Here is a 21,606-nt window from a genome sequence, read left to right on the forward strand (position 1 = left end):
CCCAGCTGGAGAGGCTGAGGCAGGAGAATTGCTTGAACCTGGGAGGCAGAGTTTGCAGTGAGCTGAGATTGCACCACTGCACTCCAGCCTGAGCAACAGAGCGAGACTCAGTCTCAAAAAATAAAAATAAAAATAAATAAATTAAAATTAAAATTAAAAAATACAGAATTTCAGAGCCCGAAAGGATCTTTTGATTTAAGCCACCCCTCTTAAATACAGAGGGTAGGAAATAGAGAGTACATATAACTCATTCCATTTGTTTAGTTTTTTTCTCTCTTACCCTAAGAATATCTCACATTTCCATTGGTTTGGCATGAATTGTATATTGATTCATGTGTTTCTAAGTAGTAGGGAAACTATCCCAAACATTGGTTTATAAAATGCCTTTAAAATATAGGAGATCAATTAAAATAAATACAGGAAGTCAACAAAGGTTTTAGAAAAGTGATGCTTCTCTCTGAGACTCTGTCCTCACCAGGAGCCAGTGCTCGAGGAGAATCAGAGCTTTATTTTGTGGCACAAGAAACAATTTTCTTTAACTCCTTCTCCTTTGAATTTCCAACCAAATTGGTAATGGGAGCAATACCCTCAATACTCAAAAATAACTCATGAACACGTGGCTTTCTTTTCAGTTTTACTGGTGTTAGCTTAGTTCAGGACATCATAATTTCCTGCTTATGCCAGTGAAATAAGTGATGGCTTTTCTGCCTCCATTTGTGCAAGTCAGAGTTGTAAGATGGGTCTTCCTAGAGCACAGCTATTTTACTCACTTGGCTTAAGAGTCTCCCTATTTATTACAGGATACAGGCCAGGCTTCCTAGCATGTTAGACAAAACTTCCTATGATCTGACTTCTGCATACTTATTCAGTCTTATCTTATGCCCATCTTAAAATTTGTCCTAATTCTCCTCCTTAGTTTGGAAAAGAACTGAAGATGCTTAATACATCTTTCAAAGCTATGCACCATAAAGTTGGCGTTTTCTGTTCCAGACTTCTTATGTTATTTCCTACCTTATACTCTAAAATCAAGTAATGAAGAACTACTTGTGGTTCCTCTAAATGACTTGCTCTTCATTGCCTCTCAGTTTTTGCATGTGTTTCTCCCATGGTGAATACATTTGGAATGTTTTGGCTACATTTCCCAGAAAAGTGGCTGATGGTGGCTTAAACAATATTAACATAAGGTCTCTTATTCTCTTACATAACAGGTTTGGTGATAGGTGGTTCAAACTTTGGTTTAGAAACTCAGTATTTTGATCAAGGAGATTAGATTGACATTTCTGCAATTTTCTAGCCTTACTCTGAAGGTCACAAAATGACTTCGGCAGTTTCAGGAATTAAGTCAACAGGCCAGCATCTTAGTCTGAAAACAATGACCATAAACATAGGCTTTCTCTTCCTCATTCTGTGTCATTTTGCATGGGACAAAAACAAAGTCTTTAGGTAGAATATGTTGGCCTTAGAAGAGGGGCTGGGAAAGGGAAATAGATTAGGATCCATCAGAATTTATCCCTTGGGGCTGGATATATTTCTATACTGGACAAAATCAAGGTCATATTAGCCTTGAAATTGTAGAGAATGGCTTCTGTGTAGGCAACTAACAGTGTCTTCTATACTCAGCATAGAATACCGTTCCTGCTTGTTGGCTTTCTTTTTCTTTCTTTTTTTTTTTTGAGACAAGGTCTCATTCTGTTGCCCAGGCTGGGGTGTAGTGGCACAATCATGGTTCACTGAAGCCTTGAACTCCTGGGCTCAAGTGATCCTTCCACCTCAACCTCCCAAGTAGCTGGGCCTACAGGCACACACTGCCACATCCAGCTAAATTTTTTAGTTTTGTAGAAATGGGGTCTCACTATGTTGCCCAGGCTTGGCTTTCATTTTTGATATGAAGACTCATTTTGCAGCCCGTTTCCTCTGAGAGTCTTTCTTTGATCCTGCCATTATTCCTTGCTAATCTGGGTTGGCAGTCTGGCCTATATGCATTCTTATATCACAGAATTTATGATACTTTAATCACTGTTGTGTTTTTTTCCTCCTTTCTCTCTATCTGGCAGTGAGTTCCTTAATGACAAGAGATTGTTCCTTTCTTCTCTGTGATTACCAGTGCTTGCTGTAGGGTGGAGGATCTAAGGATGCTTATTTGATGACTGACAATGAGGGAGGAAGCTGAGCCAAGCCTCCTTCATGACATTTTTCTCCAAAATAAGAAAACTTTTGGAAAACCCAAAGCAAATCTAGAATCCTCTGTTGAAGTTTCCATGCTCTTCCCTACTGATCTCACTTTCCTTCTCAATCTCTTCCAACAAGGTGCCCTTTCCTCTAAAGGGAGCTCAGAATTGGTGCAAGAAAGTTTACCAGTCACTGTATCCTGACCACATTATTCACAATAGTCACGTGCCATTTCTCATTGTCCCTACTACATTTGCATTTCTTTAGGGCATTTTAAACTCAGAACTGAACACAATACCGAATCCATAATATACAGTCGGTAAAGCTTGACGTGTTTTTGGAGTATTTCTTTTGAACACATATTATATATTCCAGAATTCTATAGCTAGGGTGGTGGGTGGGATTAATACTTGCTTTTGAAGTTCTTTGGTTTTTCGAGATTGTGGAGTGTTCCTAAAAGAAGGATAGAATAATTTCTCATTTCTATTTTTTATTTTCAGGTCTTCGGCTCAGGCATAGGGGTAGTCTCTGTATGTAAAGGAGCAACGATTGGACTGTCTATGGCTATTCATCTAAAACAAGTCACAGCCGCAGTACTTATTAATGGGACCAACTTTAGTTGTGGCGTTCCACAGGTATATCGTGGTCAGATCTATCCGCCCCTTCCCTATTCTCCACAATTAATATCCACCAATGCCTTGGGGTTAGTGGAGTTCCATCAGATTTTTAAGGAAACTCAAGTTGGGGCCAGTCAATATTTTTTTCCCATTGAAGAGGCCCAGGGGCATCTCCTCTTCATTGTGGGAGAAGATGATAAGAATCTCAACAGCAGAGCACATGCTGAACAAGCCATAGGACAGCTGAAGAGACATGGGAAGAACAACTGGACCCTGCTATCTTACCCTGGGGCAGGCCACCTGATAGAGCCTCCCTATTCCCCTCTGTGCTGTGCCTCAATCATGCATGATGTGAAGATGTACTGGGGAGGAGAGGTGATCCCACACGCAGCTGCACAGGAACATTCTTGGAAGGAGATCCAGAAATTTCTCAGGAAGCACCTCATTCCGGATGTGACCAGTCAACTCTAAGAAGACTAGATATTCCTAGAAAATAAAGAAGCAAATCTCTTTACCAGGACTTTCTCTCAATTTTCATGGAGGAACGTCCTCCGCCCAACACACACATTTTTAAATTAATTTTATTGATTAAAAAGAGCACAGGGTAAAAACCTGATATTTCACTTGTACTGCATAACAAGCTAACCAAATTGGACATGGTGGATAAATCATAAAACAAATAATTTTACTTATTATTTACATGACTTTTCTTACTACCATCAGGTCTTCTTTTTTTTTTTTTTTTTGAGACGGAGTTTCTCTCTTGTTACCCAGGATGGAGTGCAATGGCGCGATCTCGGCTCACCGCAACCTCCGTTTCCTGGGTTCATGCAATTCTCCTGCCTCAGCCTCCCGAGTAGCTGGGACTACAGGCGTGTGCCACCATGCCCAGCTAATTTTTGTATTTTTAGTAGGACACACATATTATATATTCCAGAATTCTATATTCAGAAAGCTGAAGCACATGGCAATAACTACCATCTAGAGTCAGGGTTTCACCATGTTGACCAGGATGGTCTCGATCTCTTGACCTCATGATCTACCCGTCTCGGCCTCCCAAAATGCTGAGATTATAGGTGTGAGCCACCGCGCCCGGCCACCATCGGGTCTTCTAAATGGGACTGAGGTATAGTACACTGGCAAAAATAAGAAAAGACAAACAAGAATAGCACCAAAGTAACAGATAACCAAAATCAAATACCATGTCAGAAAACACTATATAGTAACAATTTATCAGATTAGAGCAGCAGGAGAAAGTTACTATTAATTATTTTAGTGATATTTTTCAACTTCACCACAGTAAATTTGCAACATCATTTTTCATTTGAGGGGTAGTAAAATTCAGGTCAAAAAGGAAAGAAGGAATGGAGCACGTCAGTTAGTTCATTCCAGTAAATTACCTCTTCAGTTCTTAAAAACATGCCCATTAGCACATAACTGAGACATAATAACTAAGACTAGAAGAGACTTGGTTTAAGTTATGAAGCAAATTCTAATGGAAAATACAAGAAAATGGAACCAATGAGTTTGAAAATGCCCCTTACTGAAAATCTGTACTAAAAAGAAAATTAATAAAAGTAAAAAGTGAAAATAGAAACACGACTCTATTAGTACATACTAGCCTGAGTAGTTTGATGAACTGAGTGATTGGGCCAACTGTCACTGTACTTCCTTCATTCATGTTAGAGTAGCACACGAATGTGAGCTCTATATGGACAGGTACTATATTTTCATAAGACCCAAATAGTTATTGTACATCCTATAAATAAAAAACATTTTAGTTTGATATCCGACTGAATATATGAGGACTCCACGTAGTTCAACCACATGGTTGTTTGCTGTACAGTCTTGTGCCAATATTAAAATTTTTTTTTGCTATAAGGCTTTGATCATACGGTTCTCATAGCAACATAACTACCATCTAGCATGTACCACATTTTGTAAGCCTTTAAGTTCAACAATCCATTCTGTCAATTTGTGTTATGTCCAAATGCAGTATCCTTGAGGAATATAGTGAGTCAGTTAAATATCTAGAGACATACAAACATCTGCGAATTCATCCCATTGAGATGGATCATACTGATCTCCATCATCAACCTGCTTTTCATCAGCTTCTCCTATTTCATTTGCCTCATAGTCTTTATCCTGAGGAAATTCTGTATCCTGTCTCTCATCTCCACTTTCTTGCCCTCCTGGTTGTGATTTATCTGTACAGTCTACACAAACACCACAGGGTCAAGATTCACGTCTTATTCCAACGCTGGCTGCCAACATGATCTTCTTACACACCATACATTTGCATTTTTATCCTTCTTATGCACCAAGAAACGTCTTTTTACGTGTTCTCTTCAAGTGTAAAAATATCACAGCTAAATGATCTCACTCCTGTATGAATAAGCAAGTGCCTGTTTAGTGTTTGCCTTCATTTGGCTGCAGAGCTACAATGATGGCATTTTAACTTATTCATGATTACAGATGATGATATAGTTTGGATATTTGTCGTGCCCAAATTTCATGCTGAAATACAACCCCCAGTGTTGGAGCTGGAGCTTGGTGGGAGGTGTTTGGGTCACGGAGGCAAATCCCTCATGGCTTGGAACTGTCCTCATGAGAGTATGATAGTGAATGAGTTCTCAAGAGATCTGACTGTTCAAGTGTGTGGCACCTCCTCTTCACCCTCACACTCTTTCTTGCTTCCTCTCTTGCCATGTGAGATACCTCCTCCCCGTTCACCTTCTGCCATGATTGTAAACTTCCTAAGGCCCCCCCAGAGGGGAGGCCAATGTATCTCCCATCCAGTATGAGAACTGTGTATCAAAATACCTCCTTTTTCTAGGCATCCCAATATGTCTTTGAGTTCCAAGATCAACCCCTTTTTCCCAAGTCTTATATTTCACTTTTATCACATCATGTTACTCCCATTTTACAATTTAGAAAGCTGAAGCACATGGCAAGTTAAGTAATTTGATGTAAGTCACACAGAGTAAAGGAGTAAGGGTTCTAATCTAAATCTCTCTGAATCCAGAGAACAGTGATCTTCCAACTATACCTTATTGGCTGCCAGAGATGCAAAAATGAAAAGGCAAGCCTCCTCCCTTAAGGAATTCACAGCCTAAAGCAGAGTATACAATCTGTAAATTAGCTCATTTTTTACGTTTTGACAATGGCCATTGGCTGATGAAATTAACAACGGACCATGGGAATTTCAGAAGTTCCAGTTCTGGGTAGCTTTTTTGTCTGGGAGAGCTTTTGCTGTCCTTTGGAAAAGTGGTTTCCAGAATGGGACACACATTAGAAACCCCTGTTGAAAATACACGTGCAAGTACCTTATCTCAGACCTATCAAGTCAGAACTTTCAGGTGCAGGACCCAGGAATCTTTCCTTAACAGACTCCTCAGGTGAGTCTTATGCCACCAGCTCACATTGCTTCTAAAATTGGAATTTGGGAGTTGCCCTTTTAGACATTGTTCCAGGGGAAACTGTTCAGAGACCATTGATTTAAAGGAGGAAACACAGAAGGAACTAAAGTAAAGGAGACTAGAGCCAGGAGTTGAGCGAGTCAAGAGAAAAGGCTTAGAAACCTGAGCCATGGGATGAAATGTTAGACTCCATTATGAACACCTGAACTAAAAAGCAGAGTAGAGAGACAACTCTGCCCAGACCCTCCAGCAGCATCTGCTGGTAGCTCTGTCGCTGGGGATTTAAAAAGAGGAGCAGTGGATGGTTTTTGTGCAGACAATTTCAACTTTCAGTAGGCTGGGCTGTTTTAAAGGATATAAATTAGCAAGCATCCAGTGCTTCTAAGTTGGCTTCTAAGTTCAGCAAGCCATCCTGCTTTAGGCTGCCTCTGGCAGCTGAACTCAACGGTGAGTATTTGGGGAGTCAGGGCTGTCATTGCGGGGTAACGAGGGTCTGCTTTCTGATACATCTGCCTGCAGGGCATCTGGAAAGGCTGCCTTCATCTTGCTGTGTTTGTTTCTCTCATCCCAGAGGGAAACTTGATTCTCTGAGGGACCAGTAATTATCACTTGAGGTGGTTCATTGCTCTGAAACACAGATTTTTGTCAGATGCATCAACCTAACTAAGAGATTGTTGGGTGACTATTTTGGAGGCAACATGCACAACTTGGCTGCCAGAGTAAGGGTCCAGCTAATATGAATTGATAGAGATTGTTTCTTGACTTTCAAAACGCTTTTCTCTGGCATTTAGTGCAGGGGAGTAGGGGGAGGTGAGCTGGGGGCTGTGTTTCTACCTGGGTTGAGAGGTGAAGGGCCAGTGATGACAAAAGCGACAGGCCCCTAAAGAGAATAAGAGTTTTGTTTCTTGGTTAGCAATTTTTATCTGCATTGGTGATCTTCTAATCTTTCATTCTTTGTTTTCTGCCTGTTCTTTTTGGTGCCCTGCCAGTTTTTGACTTCTCTTGCTTCTAATAGGTCACTGTCTCCCAGTAATATAGACTTGATCCCTTTCGCTGTGGGAGTCTGGAGGTCCCTGACCCCAGCGTGGCTTTCATGTTCAGCTTCCAATAAGGCTGTCTCCATATTGCTAAGGGCTCCCTCCCCAACCACTCCAACGAGATCCTGTGGGAGGCAGCAGAGTTAATGCCGCTTGTTCTCCACTGCCTTGTATCCTTTGTCTCCTGAATACCTTGCGGTGTAGGGAGTCCTGGCTTCCAGTGCCAAAAAGTGGGGAAGCTGAGAAAATATATTCAATTGGATGTTGAAAGGTCTCCTATCTTCATAAGTAGACTGTAAACAGTCAAGTTGGCTTCTATTCTTTTTTATTCATTCTCTCTCAGAAATTTCATTTTTTTCTTTAATGCATATCATTTATTCTTTCACATATTCATCAAATATTTATTAAGCAGCCACTTGCTTAGTAAATATGCGCTAGGCCCTATTCTAAGAACTGAGAAACATAGTGCTGAACAAAGCATAATTTCTGCCCTTGAGGAGTTTACAATCTAGAATAGCGCCATCCAATAGAACATTCTCTGATGGCAGAAATGTTCTCTATTGACATTGTTCAATAGAGTAGCCACACGGCCGGGCACGGTGGCTCAAGCCTGTAATGCCAGCACTTTGGGAGGCCAAGGCGGGTGGATCACGAGGTCAAGAGATCGAGACCATCCTGGTCAACAAGGTGAAATCCCATCTCTACTAAAAATACAAAAATTAGCTGGGCATGGTGGTGTGCGCCTATAATCCCAGCTACTCCGGAGGCTGAGGCGGAAGAATTGCTTAAACCCGGGAGAATTGCTTAAACCCAGGAGACGGAGGTTGCGGTGAGCCGAGATGGTGCCATTGCACTCCAGCCTGGGTAACAAGAGTGAAACTCCTTCTCAAAAAAAAAAAATAGAGTAGCCACTAGTTACACCTGGTTATTGAGAAATTAAGTTGTGGTTAGTGTGGTTGAGAAACTAGATTTACTGTTTTATTTTTTTCGATTAATTAAATTTAATTAGCCGTGCATGGATAGATAAAGCAGCAGACTTTTACAACGTCATATGTTAAGTTTGTGATGAGATAGTTGTTTAGACTAGTAAATAGATTGAGGTTAAAGGCTTTGATTGAATCAGATTCTGAAGGGTGCCAAACACAGAGGACCGTCCAAGTCTAACACTTACAGATTCAGCTGGTAAAGAAATAATGAACCAATTTGAGATTCAGCCAGATTATTACTTATACGTATAATAAGACAAGAGAAGCTAAAGATGTCAGCCCTGTGAGTCCTTATCCCACACACCAAAAGTAAGGCATCGAAACAAAAGGAGCCAGATTGCTTCAACATGAGTTGTGATACACCCTGTTGCTGACCAGTCAATTCCAGACTGCAGTTAAATGGCTATAGAGCTGCAGTTCTGCCCTATGGAATCCTGGGGATTAAGTTGGAAAGTCTCTTGTTCTTCTGGAACCTGGGAGGTATATCAGAAAACTGCCTCATGGCGGTGTCCCACAAGATAGAGGCAGATGAGGAAACAACCTCGTGAAGCCTTCTCTGAAGATTTCCTCCTTTGCCATGTTCCTGGGAGGATCACAGGGCATTCTACTAGATTTAGGTCGCATAGCAGTCCAAGCTTTGCCTGTGCATCCCATGTAGATATATGCAGAGTCGCTAGGGCTCCATGGTGGAGTGACTCCTTTGGAAATGGTCTTAAGTGCTATGCCAAAGGATTTAGACTCTACCCTTGAATCTGGGAGCTACTGGAAGTTTAAAGTAGAAGAGTAATTTGACTTTTGAGTTTTGCAGAGATCAGTCTGACAACATTGTAGAGACTACAGAAAAAAAAAAAACTGAAAAAAAAAAAGATTTGGGAAAAAAGGATGAGAGTGTGGGAATGAGGAAGAGTGTACAGTTAAAATCATTTATGAACACATGGAATGTGAAGGGCTCTGTATACAGTAGAAGTGATGAATAAATCAAACAGAATTCTGCCCTCAAGAAACTTTCAGATTAATAGGAGAGAGAAAACACAATATAAATAATTATAAGGGTCAGCTTTGTGCAGTGGCAGTATCGTAGCCAATGAGGTTTATCTGAGGCGAGATAATTGATAATTGAAAACTTTTCCCAATACCCTGCTGTGACGACTTGCAATATAGTCAGCATTGGCAATTTTTGACAGTCTATATGGAGATGAATAAAATTTTTAAAAAATGGCTATAAGGCTCAATATGTTAAGCACTTTGAGAAGCATGCTGGAGGGCCCAGAGGAAGGGGAGACCTCTTCAGACGGGTGTCCTTTATACAGTAGGTAGTTTATTGGTGATGATGACAATGCAGTGTTGGACGGGAGAAGCCTTAAGGATCTTACAAATTAACACTCTGGAAATCTATGAGGTGCTAGCCCTGAGAAGCAATAAGCCTTATCAACTAACAGGGGTATGAATCCATATACATGGATTAGTTGGAGTCCAATTGAGAACAAGGTAATACAAATGCAATGCAAGAAAAGTAGGAAAAAGTCATACAGATTAAGCGTGGGGAGAGGTGGCAAGGAGGAGGTTTGAAGGCTTTGGATTTTGAGGCCAGCATCAACTTGTTCTTTATCACTGTACATAGTAATAGATGGGACCTCACTTCTCACTTCCCATCCCCACATTTTGGCATTTCCACTTTACTTTGTCGTCTTTCGTCTAACCAAGGGAGGCCAGTTGATATCTATGGGCTTAAAAAAAGATAACACATCAGAAACAGGAAAAAAAGCTTCTTTTGGCTTTTGAGTTACAAAAAGCCTAATGGTTGGTATGCAGTCCAGAAGCCACAACTGAGTATGTTTTGTTTGGTTACATCTTGTTTTGTTGCACACTGAATACCTTTAGACCGGGCTAAAGACTGGGCAGTCTTCAGTTCACTACAGCTCTGAATTTAATTTATTCCTGTCCCTTATCTACAAATTTATATTACCTGCTTGGTCCCTATGGGTATCTGAATTTGGAACCTCTGGAATACATTGAACAGCAGGCTCAGAAGAATGCACAATAATGTTTAAGCTCCCCGAGTCTGTCAACATTATAGAAGTCACAGAAAACTTACTTGGATTCCAAGTAATTTCTATTTTGAGTCTTTCTTCTTCCAGGTGGCAGAGATATAATCTTAGAACAAAGATTTAAAATAGGAATTACTTGGAATCTAGAAAAATAGAAAAAAATACATTTTGTGCACACATGAGTTTGTGGGCTATAATTTAATTCTATTTCACTATCCTGCCAAAGTATGCACTAGGGTGTATACTTAAATAAAAGCTTCAGAGTCAGGAAAAAGAGAGATGAAATTAAAAATGAGAAAGTATTGGGAAAGAAAAAAGGGAGGGGTAGGTTAAGAAAAGAGTGAGTTTTCATATATCTACTCTCATTTGGGGAAAATAGTTAAGGTTTATGTATAGGGTCAGCTGGTATGGGTTATGATTCTTGCTTCACCATTGACTACCTAGTCAAACTTGGCTAAATCATTTAACTCACTGAGCTCAATTTCCTAATTTGTAATGTAAGGATAGTAATATGTTTTTATTCCCACAGGTGGTTGTTCCTACAGGGAATAAGGACCTTGAAAGAGCCTTGAAAAGTGAAAAGGCTTTACTGTGGGAATTAATAGTATCCAGTAGCTAGCTTTTAGTAAATACTTAATAATTCCTGTTAGAGAAAAAGAAATTAAGGGGAGAATAGAATTCCAATAATCATTTTAAATAACAAGCCCTTTTTCTTGTCAAATGATTCTGATATATAATTGTCTTTTCAATTTTCCTGGAGTCATTGCTGCATTTTCAAATAGTTTGTTACACTAAAAACAATGGAATAGGACAACTTTTATTACCAGTAAATGAAAATCCCGTTGATAATTAGCCTCACTGTAAAGATGGATTTTTTGATGTATGGTCCCCTGAAGTTACTCAGAAAATGGTAATTCTGCATTGCTAATCTTATGAGTATTGTCCCTAGTCTTACAATCCTTTACCATTTAAAATTTCTCTTCAAAAATCACCCTATTGGACCATCTGACATATATGTAAAATGCAAATGCCTACTAAAACAGAGCAGCATAATAAATTATAAAACGAGAAAAATCCCCCAAAATACAATTTCCTATTATAATGCTCCTCTTACACTGCCCCTACTTTGCAATGTTTACAATAACAGCAAGGTCTCAGGGTGCAGCTGAGTGGCTGTGTATTTTTAAGAATGTGAATTTCCCTCTGATTTTCTGATACACCAATACAGTTCGTTCAGTCCCTTAACTAATTCCTCAGAGCTTAAGGAGAATTGGGGGAGGTAATTCAGGAAGGAGAGAAAAATATTATCAGCCTGTTGTTCTCCTCTTCCAGCAATATAGTGTTCACTAATCAACAACCTCCTCTGTCTTGCATCCAAAACTGAGAATGGACTCAATGCATCGAACATGGTGCCTTTTCACACTACCCTGTAGGGATGAAAGAACTGTAAAGAAATCACCAAGAGGGCTGCTTAGTGACTGTTCATCATTGTAAACACTAGCATCGCATGACATTTGAAGTCCAAAAACTGTTTCTTTTTTCTCAATTAAGACTTCTTGTGGGCTGGGCGCAGTGGCTCACACTTTTAATCCCAGCACTTTGGGAGGCTGAGGCAGGTGGATCACGAGGTCAAGAGATCGAGACCATCCTGGTCAACATGGTGAAACCCTATCTCTACTAAACATACAAAAAATTAGCCAAGCATGGTGGTGCACACCTGTAGTCCCGGCTACTCGAGAGGCTGAAGCAGGAGAATTGCTTGAACCCAGGAGGCAGAGGTTGCGGTGAGCCGAGATCATGCCATTGCACTCCAGCCTGGGTAACAAGAGTGAGACTCCATCTCAAAAAAAAAAAAAAAAAAAAAATACTTCTTGTGGATCCATTGTGATATTTTGCTGGACCTTAAGATACTTCAAAACCTAGTTGAGATTCCATGGTATATAGGTACAAAGTTTATCGTGTGTGTGTTGTGTGTGTGTGTGTGTGTGCGCCTGTGTTGTGTGTTTGTATTTCAATCTTGGATTTTTCTTGTTTCCATTGAATATCTAATGGATGTTACTTAAGGGACAGATGAACACATGGATTTGGTAAGTCTGAGGTCTGTTAGACTTACAACCAATTATGAAAATGCAATTTTTTGAATCTTGCCTTGAATCCCTACCAAATTTTCATCAGGGCACACCCTGCCTTGATAGCTTGTGAAAGAAGGTACCTTGTTTTAGCCCACTGATATGATTTGGCTGTGTCCCCACCCAAATCTCATATGAATTATAGCTCTCATAAGTCCCATGTGTTGTGGGAAAGACCCGGTGGGGAAATAATTGAATCATGGAGGCAGTTTACTCCATACTGTTCTCGTTGTAGTGAATAAGTCTCATGAGATCTGATAATTTTGTAAGAGGAAATCCCTTTCACTTGGTTTTCATTCTGTCTTGTCTGCTGCCATGTAAGCTGTCTTTCGCCTTCTGCCATGATTCTGAGGTCTTCTCAGCCATGTGGAACTGTGAGTCCATTAAACCTCTTTTTCTTTATAAATACCCAGTCTCAGAGATGTCTTTATCAGCAGTGTGAAAACAGATGAATACAGTAAATTGGTACCAGTAGAGTGGGTGCTGCTGTAAAGATACCGAAAATGTGGAAGCAACTTTGGAACTGGGTAGCAGGCAGAGGTTGGAATAGTTTAGAAGGCTCAGGAGAAGACAGGAAAATGTGGGAAAGTTTGGAACTTCCTAGAGACTTGTTGAATGGCCTTGACCAAAATGCTGACAATAATATGGACAATGAAATTCAGGCTGAGGTGGTCTCAGATGGAAATGAGAAACTTGTTGAGAACTGGGGAGAAAGCGACTCTTGCTATGTTCTAGCAAGAGACTGGCAGCATTTTGCCTCGCCTTAGAGATTTGTGGAACTTTGAACTTGGGAGATATGATTTAGGGCATCTGGTGGAAGAAATTTCTAAGCAGCAAGGCATTCAAGAGGGGACTTGGGTGCTGTTAAAAGCATTAAATTTTAGAAGGAAAACAGAGCATAAAAGTTCAAAAACTTTGCAGCCTGATGATATGATAAAAAAGAAAAACTCATTTTCTGAGCAGAAATTTAATTCTGCTGCAGAAATTTGCATACGTAACAAGGAGCCAAATGTTAATAACCAAGACAATGGGGAAAATGTCTCCAGGGCATGTCAGAAATCTTTGCTGCAGCCTCTCCCCTCAGAGGCCTGGAGGCCTAGGAAGAAAAAATGGTTTAGTGAGCAGGGCCTGGAGCCCTGCTGTTGTGTGCAACCTAGAGACTTGGTGCCCTGCTTCCCAGCTGCTCTTGCCATGGCTAAAATGGGCCAAGGTACAGTTCAGGCTGTGGCTTCAGAGGGTGCAAGCCCCAAGCTTTGACAGCTTCCACATAATGTTGATCCTGCATGTACACAGAAGTTAAGAATTGAGGTTTGGGAACCAAAACTTTGCCTAGATTTTAGAGGATGTACAGAAATGTCTGGATGTCTAGGCAGATGTTTGCTGCAGGGGCAGGGCCCTCATGGAGAATTTCTGCTATGGGCAGTGCAGAAGGGAAATGTGGGGTTGGAGCCCCCACATAGAACCCCTAGTGGGGTACCACGTAGTGGAGGTATGAGAAGAGGGCCACTGTCCTCCAGACCCCAGAATGGTAGATCCACTGACAGCTTGCACTGTGTGCCAGGAAAAGCTGCAAATACTCAATGTCAACCCATGAAAGCAGCCAGGAGAGGGACTATACCCTGCAAAGCCATAAGGACGGAGTTCCCTAAGGATGTAAGAGCCCACCTCTTGCATCAGTGTGACCTGGATATGAGACATGGAGCCAAAGGAGATCGTTTTGGAGCTTTAAAATTGGACTCCCCTCTGGATTTCAGACTTTCATGGGTCCTGTAGCCCATGAAAGTGTTTTAGCCAATTTCTCCCATTTGGAGTGGCTGTATTTACCCAATGTCTGTACCCCCATTATATCTAGGAAGTAATTAACTTGATTTTGATTTTATAGGCTCATAGGCAGAATGTACTTTCTTTGTCTCAGATGAGACTTTGGACTGTGGACTTTTGAGTTAATGCTGAAGTGAGTTAAAACTTTGGGTTAATACTGTGAAGCTAGTGCACACAGATGAACCACTGGAAAAACCAGTTGGGAAGGCATGATTGGTTTTAAAATGTGAGAACATGATATTTGGGAGGGGCTAGGGGCAGAATGTTATGGTTTTGCTGTGTCCCTGCCCAAATCTCATCTTGAATTGTTGCTCCCACAATTCCCACATGTTGTGGGAAGGAACCAGTGGGAGATAATTGAATCATCAGGGCAGTTTCCTTCATAATGTTCTCATGGTAGTGAATAAGTCTCAGGAGATCTGTTGGTTTTTATAAGGGGAAACCCCTTTCACTTAGTTTTCATTTTTTCTTGTCTGCTACCATGTAAGACATACCTTTCACCTTCCACCATGATTGTGAGGCCTCCCCTGCCACATGGAACTGTGAGTCAATTAAATCTCTTTTTCTTTATAAATTACCCAATCTCAGGTATGTCTTTATCAGCAGTGTGAAAATGGACTAACACATCAATATTCCAGGGTCAATGACTGTAGGGTTACTGACCATACGGCCTTTTCGTAGACTTTGGTTGGGAAACCTGAGACAGCATTTCCAAGTACACTTTGTTGGCTGATCTAATGGCCTCTCTCTCTCTCTATCTGTCATCTCTCTCCCCATCTCTGTTTCTTGGGTTTGTTTTTGTCAGAACCGCATAGTCCTCCTGAGAGAACTTCTTATAGAAAACTTCACTATAATCTAATCTCTTGTATTTCCTTGGTGTAAATAGCAAAATTTAGACTAAGAATAACAATGATTATTAAAAGGAATTTCTAACAAGTCAAAATTAATAAATTCACACATTTAACTGGCACTACAGAAAAATCAAGAAACAAAACATCAAGCATTTAATAGGCTGCTGAGTACTGAGCCCCCACAGCAAAATTCTAGCTTCAAGATAGAGTATCTCAAAGCCTATAGCTTTCTGAAACCTAACCTCTTGCATTTCTCTTTCCTCTTGCATTTATCCATATAAACACTGACTTTTAAAATTAGCTATCCTTTCCTTCTTCACGGTATTCTCAGGATAAGAGCAAATCACATTGTAAAATTGCCAGGTCAGGCAGGGGCATAGAGATGAATCAAAATTCAAATATAGAAACACATACTATAATTAAAGATCCTTCTGGATCTCAAGAAGACAGAAATTTGCTGTAAAAATCAGAATTTTAAAAGACAGATATGTTGTTCTGTATTATAGAACTATACTATACTGTTGGTATCCCCTCAATTATAGTATAGTATGAAAGGGAAATTTTGAATAAACCAGCTGTGTAATACTTTTCTAAAAATTACCTTGACAGAGCAAGAAAACAAAAAATACTCTGAATATGGTAATTTCAGATACATCTTTTAAGAGTAGATTGTGAAAAGCATCAAGATTTTAAACAAAATAAAGATTTAAAAAACAGTCATCAAACAGTATTCTGGATAAAATCCATGGCTAAAATAAAGAGAGCCTTGTCTTCTATTTTTGTAAACTGTCTCAAACTTTAATTAAGGGATTTAATTAAAAAAATAAATTAAAATGTAAAATTACCAATGTAAAAAATGTTCAATATGCCAGTAGACATTTTTAGGAAAATAATCAGTCCCACTCATGACTTTCTAGACAAATCAAGTGGCTCTTGAAATTAAAAAGTCAAAATCAAAAGTAACAAACAAAGAGGTCCTCCGTTATCTTTGAATTAGAAGCATATAGATGAGGAAGGATATTGCAAAGCTAGTGCATACAGATGAACCATTGAAAAAACCAATATTCCCATACTGACTAAGAAACAGAACATGAACCAAAATCTCTCTAGTGATGTGGCTCCAGAAGAAAAACTATCACTCCATTCCTTGTTTTGACTTCCAATTAAGGAATGGGAGTTGCAGAATTTGAAGTGACCATTGACATTTTTTCCCTCACTTTGGCTGACATATTAAATAATACAACCTAAACTTAGAGAAATACAGTATAGTTTTCATTTCTAGTTCAAGTAGTTATGGATAATAGAGTAAGATTAGATTTTATTTTTGCCAAACACAAAAGAGTTTGTGCCATTGTTAATATTTCTTATGGTACCTGGAATTAACACTGCAGGTGAGGTATAACAATCTATATTTAAGCCGGGCGTGGTGGCTCAAGCCTGTAATCCCAGCACTTTTGGAGGCCGAGGCGGGTGGATCACGAGGTCAAGAGATCAAGACCATCCTGGTCAACATGGTGAAACCCCATCTCTACTAAAAATACAAAAAATTAGCTGGGCATGGTGACGCGTGCCTGTAATCCCAGCTCCTCAGGAGGCTGAGGCAGGAGAATTGCCTGAACCCAGCAGGCGGAGGTTGCGGTGAGCCGAGATCGCGCCATTGCACTCCAGCCTGGGTAACAAGAGCGAAACTCCGTCTCAAAAAAAAAAAAAAAAATCTATATTTAAATTGGCAGGAAAGTCAACCTGGCTATTTAAGATAGATCAAGGGAGTTATTGGGACGTATTTTTTTTATAAGGTCCCCTGCCATATTTCTTTTATCTTCCTTATGAAATATCTTCTAGTCCCATCTTATAGTACCTTTAGTTAGACTTTGATATGGGTTGGCTATGTCCCCAACCAAAATCTCGTCTTGAAATCCCACATGTGTTGGGAGGAACCCAGTGGGAGGTAACTGAATCATGGGGCAAGTCTTTCCCATGTTGTTCTCATGATAGTGAATAAATTTCACGAAATCTGATGGTTTTATAAAGAGGAGTTCCCCTGCACAAGTTTTCTCTTTTTGTCTGCTGCCATCCATGTAAGATGTGACCTACTCCTCCTTTCCTTCCACCATGAGTGTGAGACCTACCCAGCCATGTGAAACTATAAGTCCATTAAACCTCTTTTTTTTGTAAATTGCCCAGTCTTGGGTATGTCCTTATCAGCATCCTGAGAACAAACTAATATAGTAAATTGGTACCAGGAGTAGGGCGCTACTGAAAAGACACCCAAAAATGTAGAATCAACTTTGGAACTGGGTAACAGGAAGAGGCTGGAGTAGTTTAGAGGGCTCATAAGAAGACAGGAAAATGTGGGAAAGTTTGGAACCTCCTAGAGACTTGTTGAATGGCTTTGCCCAAAATGCTGACAGTGATATAGAAAATAAAGTCCAGGCTGAGGAGGTCTCAGATGGAGATGAAGAACTTGTTGGGAACTGGGACAAAAGTTACTCTTGTTATGTTTTAGCAAAGAGACTGGTGGAATTTTGCCACTGCCCTAGATACTTGTGGAACTTTGAACTTGAGAGAGATGATTTAGGGTAGCTGGTGGAAGAAATTTCTAAGCAGCAAAGCATTCAAGATGTGACTTGGGTGCTGTTAAAGTAATTCAGTTTTAAAAGGGAAACAGAGCAAAAAAGCTTGGAAAATTTGCAGCCTGACAATGCAATAGAAAAGAAATTCCCATTTCTGAGGAGAAATTCAAGCCAGCTGTAGAAATTTGAATAAGTAATAAAGCACCAAATGTTAATCCCCAAGACAATAGGAAAAAGGTCTTCAGGGTATGTCAGAGGTCTTCATGGCAGCCCCTCTCATCAGAGGCCTGGAGGCTTAGGAGGAAAAAGTGATTTCATGGACCAAGCCCAGGATCCCTGTGCTCTGTGCAGCCTAGGGACTTGGCGTCCTACATCCTAGCCACTCCAGCCATAGCTGAAAGGGGCCAACATAGAGCTCAGGCCATGGCTTCAGAGGGTGAAGACCTCAAACCTTGGCAGCTTCCACATGGTGTTGAGCCTGCTAGTGCACAGAAGTCAGGAATTGAGGTTTGGGAACCTATGCCTAGATTTCAGAGGATATATGAAAATGCATGGATGTCCAGGCAGAAGTTTGCTGCAGGGGCAGGGCTTTCATGGAGAACCTCTGCTAGGGCAGCACAGATGGGAAATATGGGGTTGGAGCTCCCACATGGAGTCCCTATTGGGGCACTGCCTAATGAAGCTGTGAGAAAAGGACCAGTGTCCTCCAGATTCCAGAATGGTAGATCCACCAACAGCTTGCACTGTGCACCTGGTAAAGCTACAAACACTCAGTACCAACCCATGAAAGCACCTGGGAGGGAGGCTGTACCCTGCAGAGCCACAGGGTCAGAGCTGCCCAAGACCATGGGAACCCAACTATTGTCCCACCATGACCTGCATGTGAGACATAGAGTCAAAGATCATTTTGGATCTTTAAGATTTGACTCCCTGCTGGATTTCAGACTTGCAAGGGGTCTGTAGCGCTCCTTTGTTTTCACCAATGTCTCCCATTTGGAATGGCTGTATCTACCCAATGTCTGTACCCCCATTATATCTAGGAAATAACTAACTTGCTTTTAATTTTACAGGCTCATTGGTGGAAGGGACTTGCCTTGTCTCAGATGAGACTTTGGACTGTGGACTTTTGAGTTAATGCGGAAATGAGCTAAGATTTTGGGGACTTTTGGGAAGATATGATTGGTTTTGAAATGTGAATGCATGAGATTTGGGAGGAGCAAGGGACAGAATGATATGGTTTGGCTATGTGCCCACCCAAATCCCATCTTGAATTCCCACATTTTGAGAGGGACCCGGTGGGATGTAACTGAATCATGGGGGCAAGTCTTTCCCATGCTGTTCTCATGATAGTGAATACATCTCATAAAATCTCATGGTTTTATAAAGAGGAGTTCCCATGCACAAGCTCTCTTTGCCTGTTGCCATCCATGTAAGATGTGACTTGCTCCTCTTTGCCTTCTGCCATGATTGCAAGGCCTCCCCAGCCATGTGGAACTGTAAGTCCAATTAAGTCTCTTTCTTTTGTAAATTGCCCAGTCTCGAGTATATCTTTATCAGCAATGTGAGAATAGATTATGTATGTCTCATGGCTGTTTAATGTGCAATGCTTGGAGTCCTGAAGGCAATCACTGTCCTGACATACAATTCAACACGGGATTCAAGGACAGAAACATGATGGAATCACTGAATTTCTTACAGATTGAAAGTCAGATGTCTACAAACAAAAACCCCAGCTTTAAGGAGAATTGATAGTAGTGGGCTAAGAATTTGAAAAGTACCCACACTTATGGGAAAAGATTGATTTTTCTGTAGCTAAACTAACAAATCCTACAACTGATCTTAGCTTACAATGTGCTGATGCTATCAATTCACCAGAAATGAATCTATTTGAAAATGTATAATATTTCAGTTTATGATAACAAAATCATTTTTCCAGGTTAGATATATTTCTTTTGGTAAAGGTTAAGTGAGATTATATTGAAAGATCTCCTTTTGGGACTAAGAGCCTCAAAATTAGGAGATTTCTGTACCTCTTCATTAGTAGACTTCATTAATATAGAGTAGCAGAGACAACAGAGAGATGTGGTGAGTGATGTGGGATACCAGGCCTTCTCATCCCAGGGTGAGATTGATTCTATCACACAATCTAGGGGCACAGCCAGCCTGATTTTAGGAAGGAATTTGATGCTGGGATTTTCTCTGTTGGTGGACTCTCAGATCTGACCAAAAGGAAACCCCAGACTGTTGGTATATCCTAGAGGAATTTCTCACTTAGAACTTTTTAGAAAAGTAAAACTCATATGCTTTTCTAAAGTTTGAATCATAGCTTGGTGGCCAGTAAAAAAAAAGCATGCAACTAAGACAGGAAACCTGGCACGTTTTCTCTCTTGACCATGATATGACCTTGCAGAAGTCAATCATTCTGAGCTTGTAAAATACAAAGTTAAACTGGTTAACTCTTTGATTGCAAGTAATAGTTATCAACTCCAGCTAATGTAAACAAAAGGATTCTGTTATAAGGATGCCAGAGTGTCTCAAGGAACTCAAGTACAGTTGACCTTCAGGAGTGGTTAGAACCAGGAATTTGAAAACTAGTAAGATTACTTTCTCTGACTTTCATCTTTGTATCATATCTTCACTCTCTCTCTCTCTCTCTTTTTTTCTCTCTCTCTCTCCCCTCAAACCCCCACATCTTTCCCCTAAAACTGATTTTCTGGGACTATCTGGATACAGCTTCTGAGTTTTGTGGATTCAATTGCATGTGAGTCCAGGGCCAGGGTAAGGCAAGAGAGTTTCCAAGGGTGTAAAATATAAGGGAGACCTTAGAGGCTTGGTCTCTCAGTGACATGAAAGTCAATTTTGGTCCTCTAGGTGCCTCTCTTCTGTCACCTTAGTCTTGACCCTGATAAGGTGATTGATAATGTCTGCATCTCAATTCTAAGTTGGCAAGGCAAAAATATCATTGGCACATTTTGAATCTGAAATTCATCTCTAATCCAATCAGCAGTGGCACCAGGGTTAAAGCCACAAAGTACATACAGAGTTCCTGAGTGTCTATAGCTCTGGGCTTTAGGAGACTATTCTCAGATAAAAAGGAACCATAACTTGGGAAGAAACCCTTAAATCTTCAATCACAAATGTACTATGTAAGTATTTATTTCTATTACATTTTTGGTGCTATTTTATTCTGCCCCATTATGAATCTTGTAACTCCTAAACATGTACATTGTATAATTTATTATATCAGTGTCAAAAGGATCCGTGAAGTTTTCATACACAGTTACTACCCTTGAGAGGCTCATTTGCGAGGATAAAACTAGATACAGGATGCATGCAGAAGAGTGGTTATAGTAAGCAATGCGAATTAATTAACTATAAAAATAAAATTTGTGTTGGGTCAATGCATTGTAGAGAAATTTAGAGAAGGAGAATAATAGCAAGGAGAGGAAGAATCAATGATGTCTTCTTAAAGACATCTTTTTTGGCAATAAAAAGGACAGCGATATAGAGGCTTACAGGAAGGAATCATATCAGAAAATATTAATACCTACAGAACATTGAAATGTTGCAGGGGACACCAGATGCTCATTTTAATATTACATGTCCCATCTCCCTAACATGAATGTAAGACACAAGAAGTTGGAATTGATGCCACTTTCTGTCAAGAACTTTCCCAATGCTGAGAAAAAATATTCATAATCATTCTATTCAAAATTATTGTATTGACCATGAATTTAAGTGTATGTAAAATTGTCAGTAGTGCTATTTGTTAATGAGGGAATCAAGTGAAAGTGTGTCCTTTGCAGAAAATCCCTTTTTAAAAGTAAATTTAAAAAGATGTTTTCCCTTTATCCTCTTTTACCTCGATGACTGAACCCTTTCCTAGAGTAGAGAATTGGGCATTGCTATCATTGGGATGTTTGACTCCTCCAAATCTCATGTTGAATTTGATCCCC

General features: G+C 40.2%; 1 protein-coding gene and 1 non-coding gene across 3 annotated transcripts in view; both read left to right on the forward strand.

Moving 5' to 3' along the window:
- LOC105727329 (bile acid-CoA:amino acid N-acyltransferase) overlaps positions 1-3,306 on the forward strand; it is a 29,439-nt gene extending 26,133 nt beyond the window's left edge. For both annotated transcript variants that reach the window (XM_064379467.1, XM_012467151.3), the window contains exon 4: positions 2,670-3,306. In XM_064379467.1, coding sequence (XP_064235537.1) covers positions 2,670-3,257 — 588 coding nt within the window. In that variant the 3' untranslated portion in view covers positions 3,258-3,306. The remainder of the gene's footprint in view (positions 1-2,669) is intronic.
- Positions 3,307-9,283: 5,977 nt separating this feature from the next.
- On the forward strand, positions 9,284-9,424 carry LOC135277499 (U4 spliceosomal RNA). The gene has a single exon (XR_010345103.1). It is a non-coding gene; the product is annotated as a U4 spliceosomal RNA (small nuclear RNA).
- The last annotated feature ends 12,182 nt before the right edge of the window (positions 9,425-21,606 follow it).

Source organism: Aotus nancymaae, unplaced genomic scaffold (genome assembly GCF_030222135.1).
Source record: "Aotus nancymaae isolate 86718 unplaced genomic scaffold, 86718_ANA_hifiasm-v0.15.2.pri h1tg000003l, whole genome shotgun sequence".
Classification (NCBI taxonomy): domain Eukaryota; kingdom Metazoa; phylum Chordata; class Mammalia; order Primates; family Aotidae; genus Aotus; species Aotus nancymaae.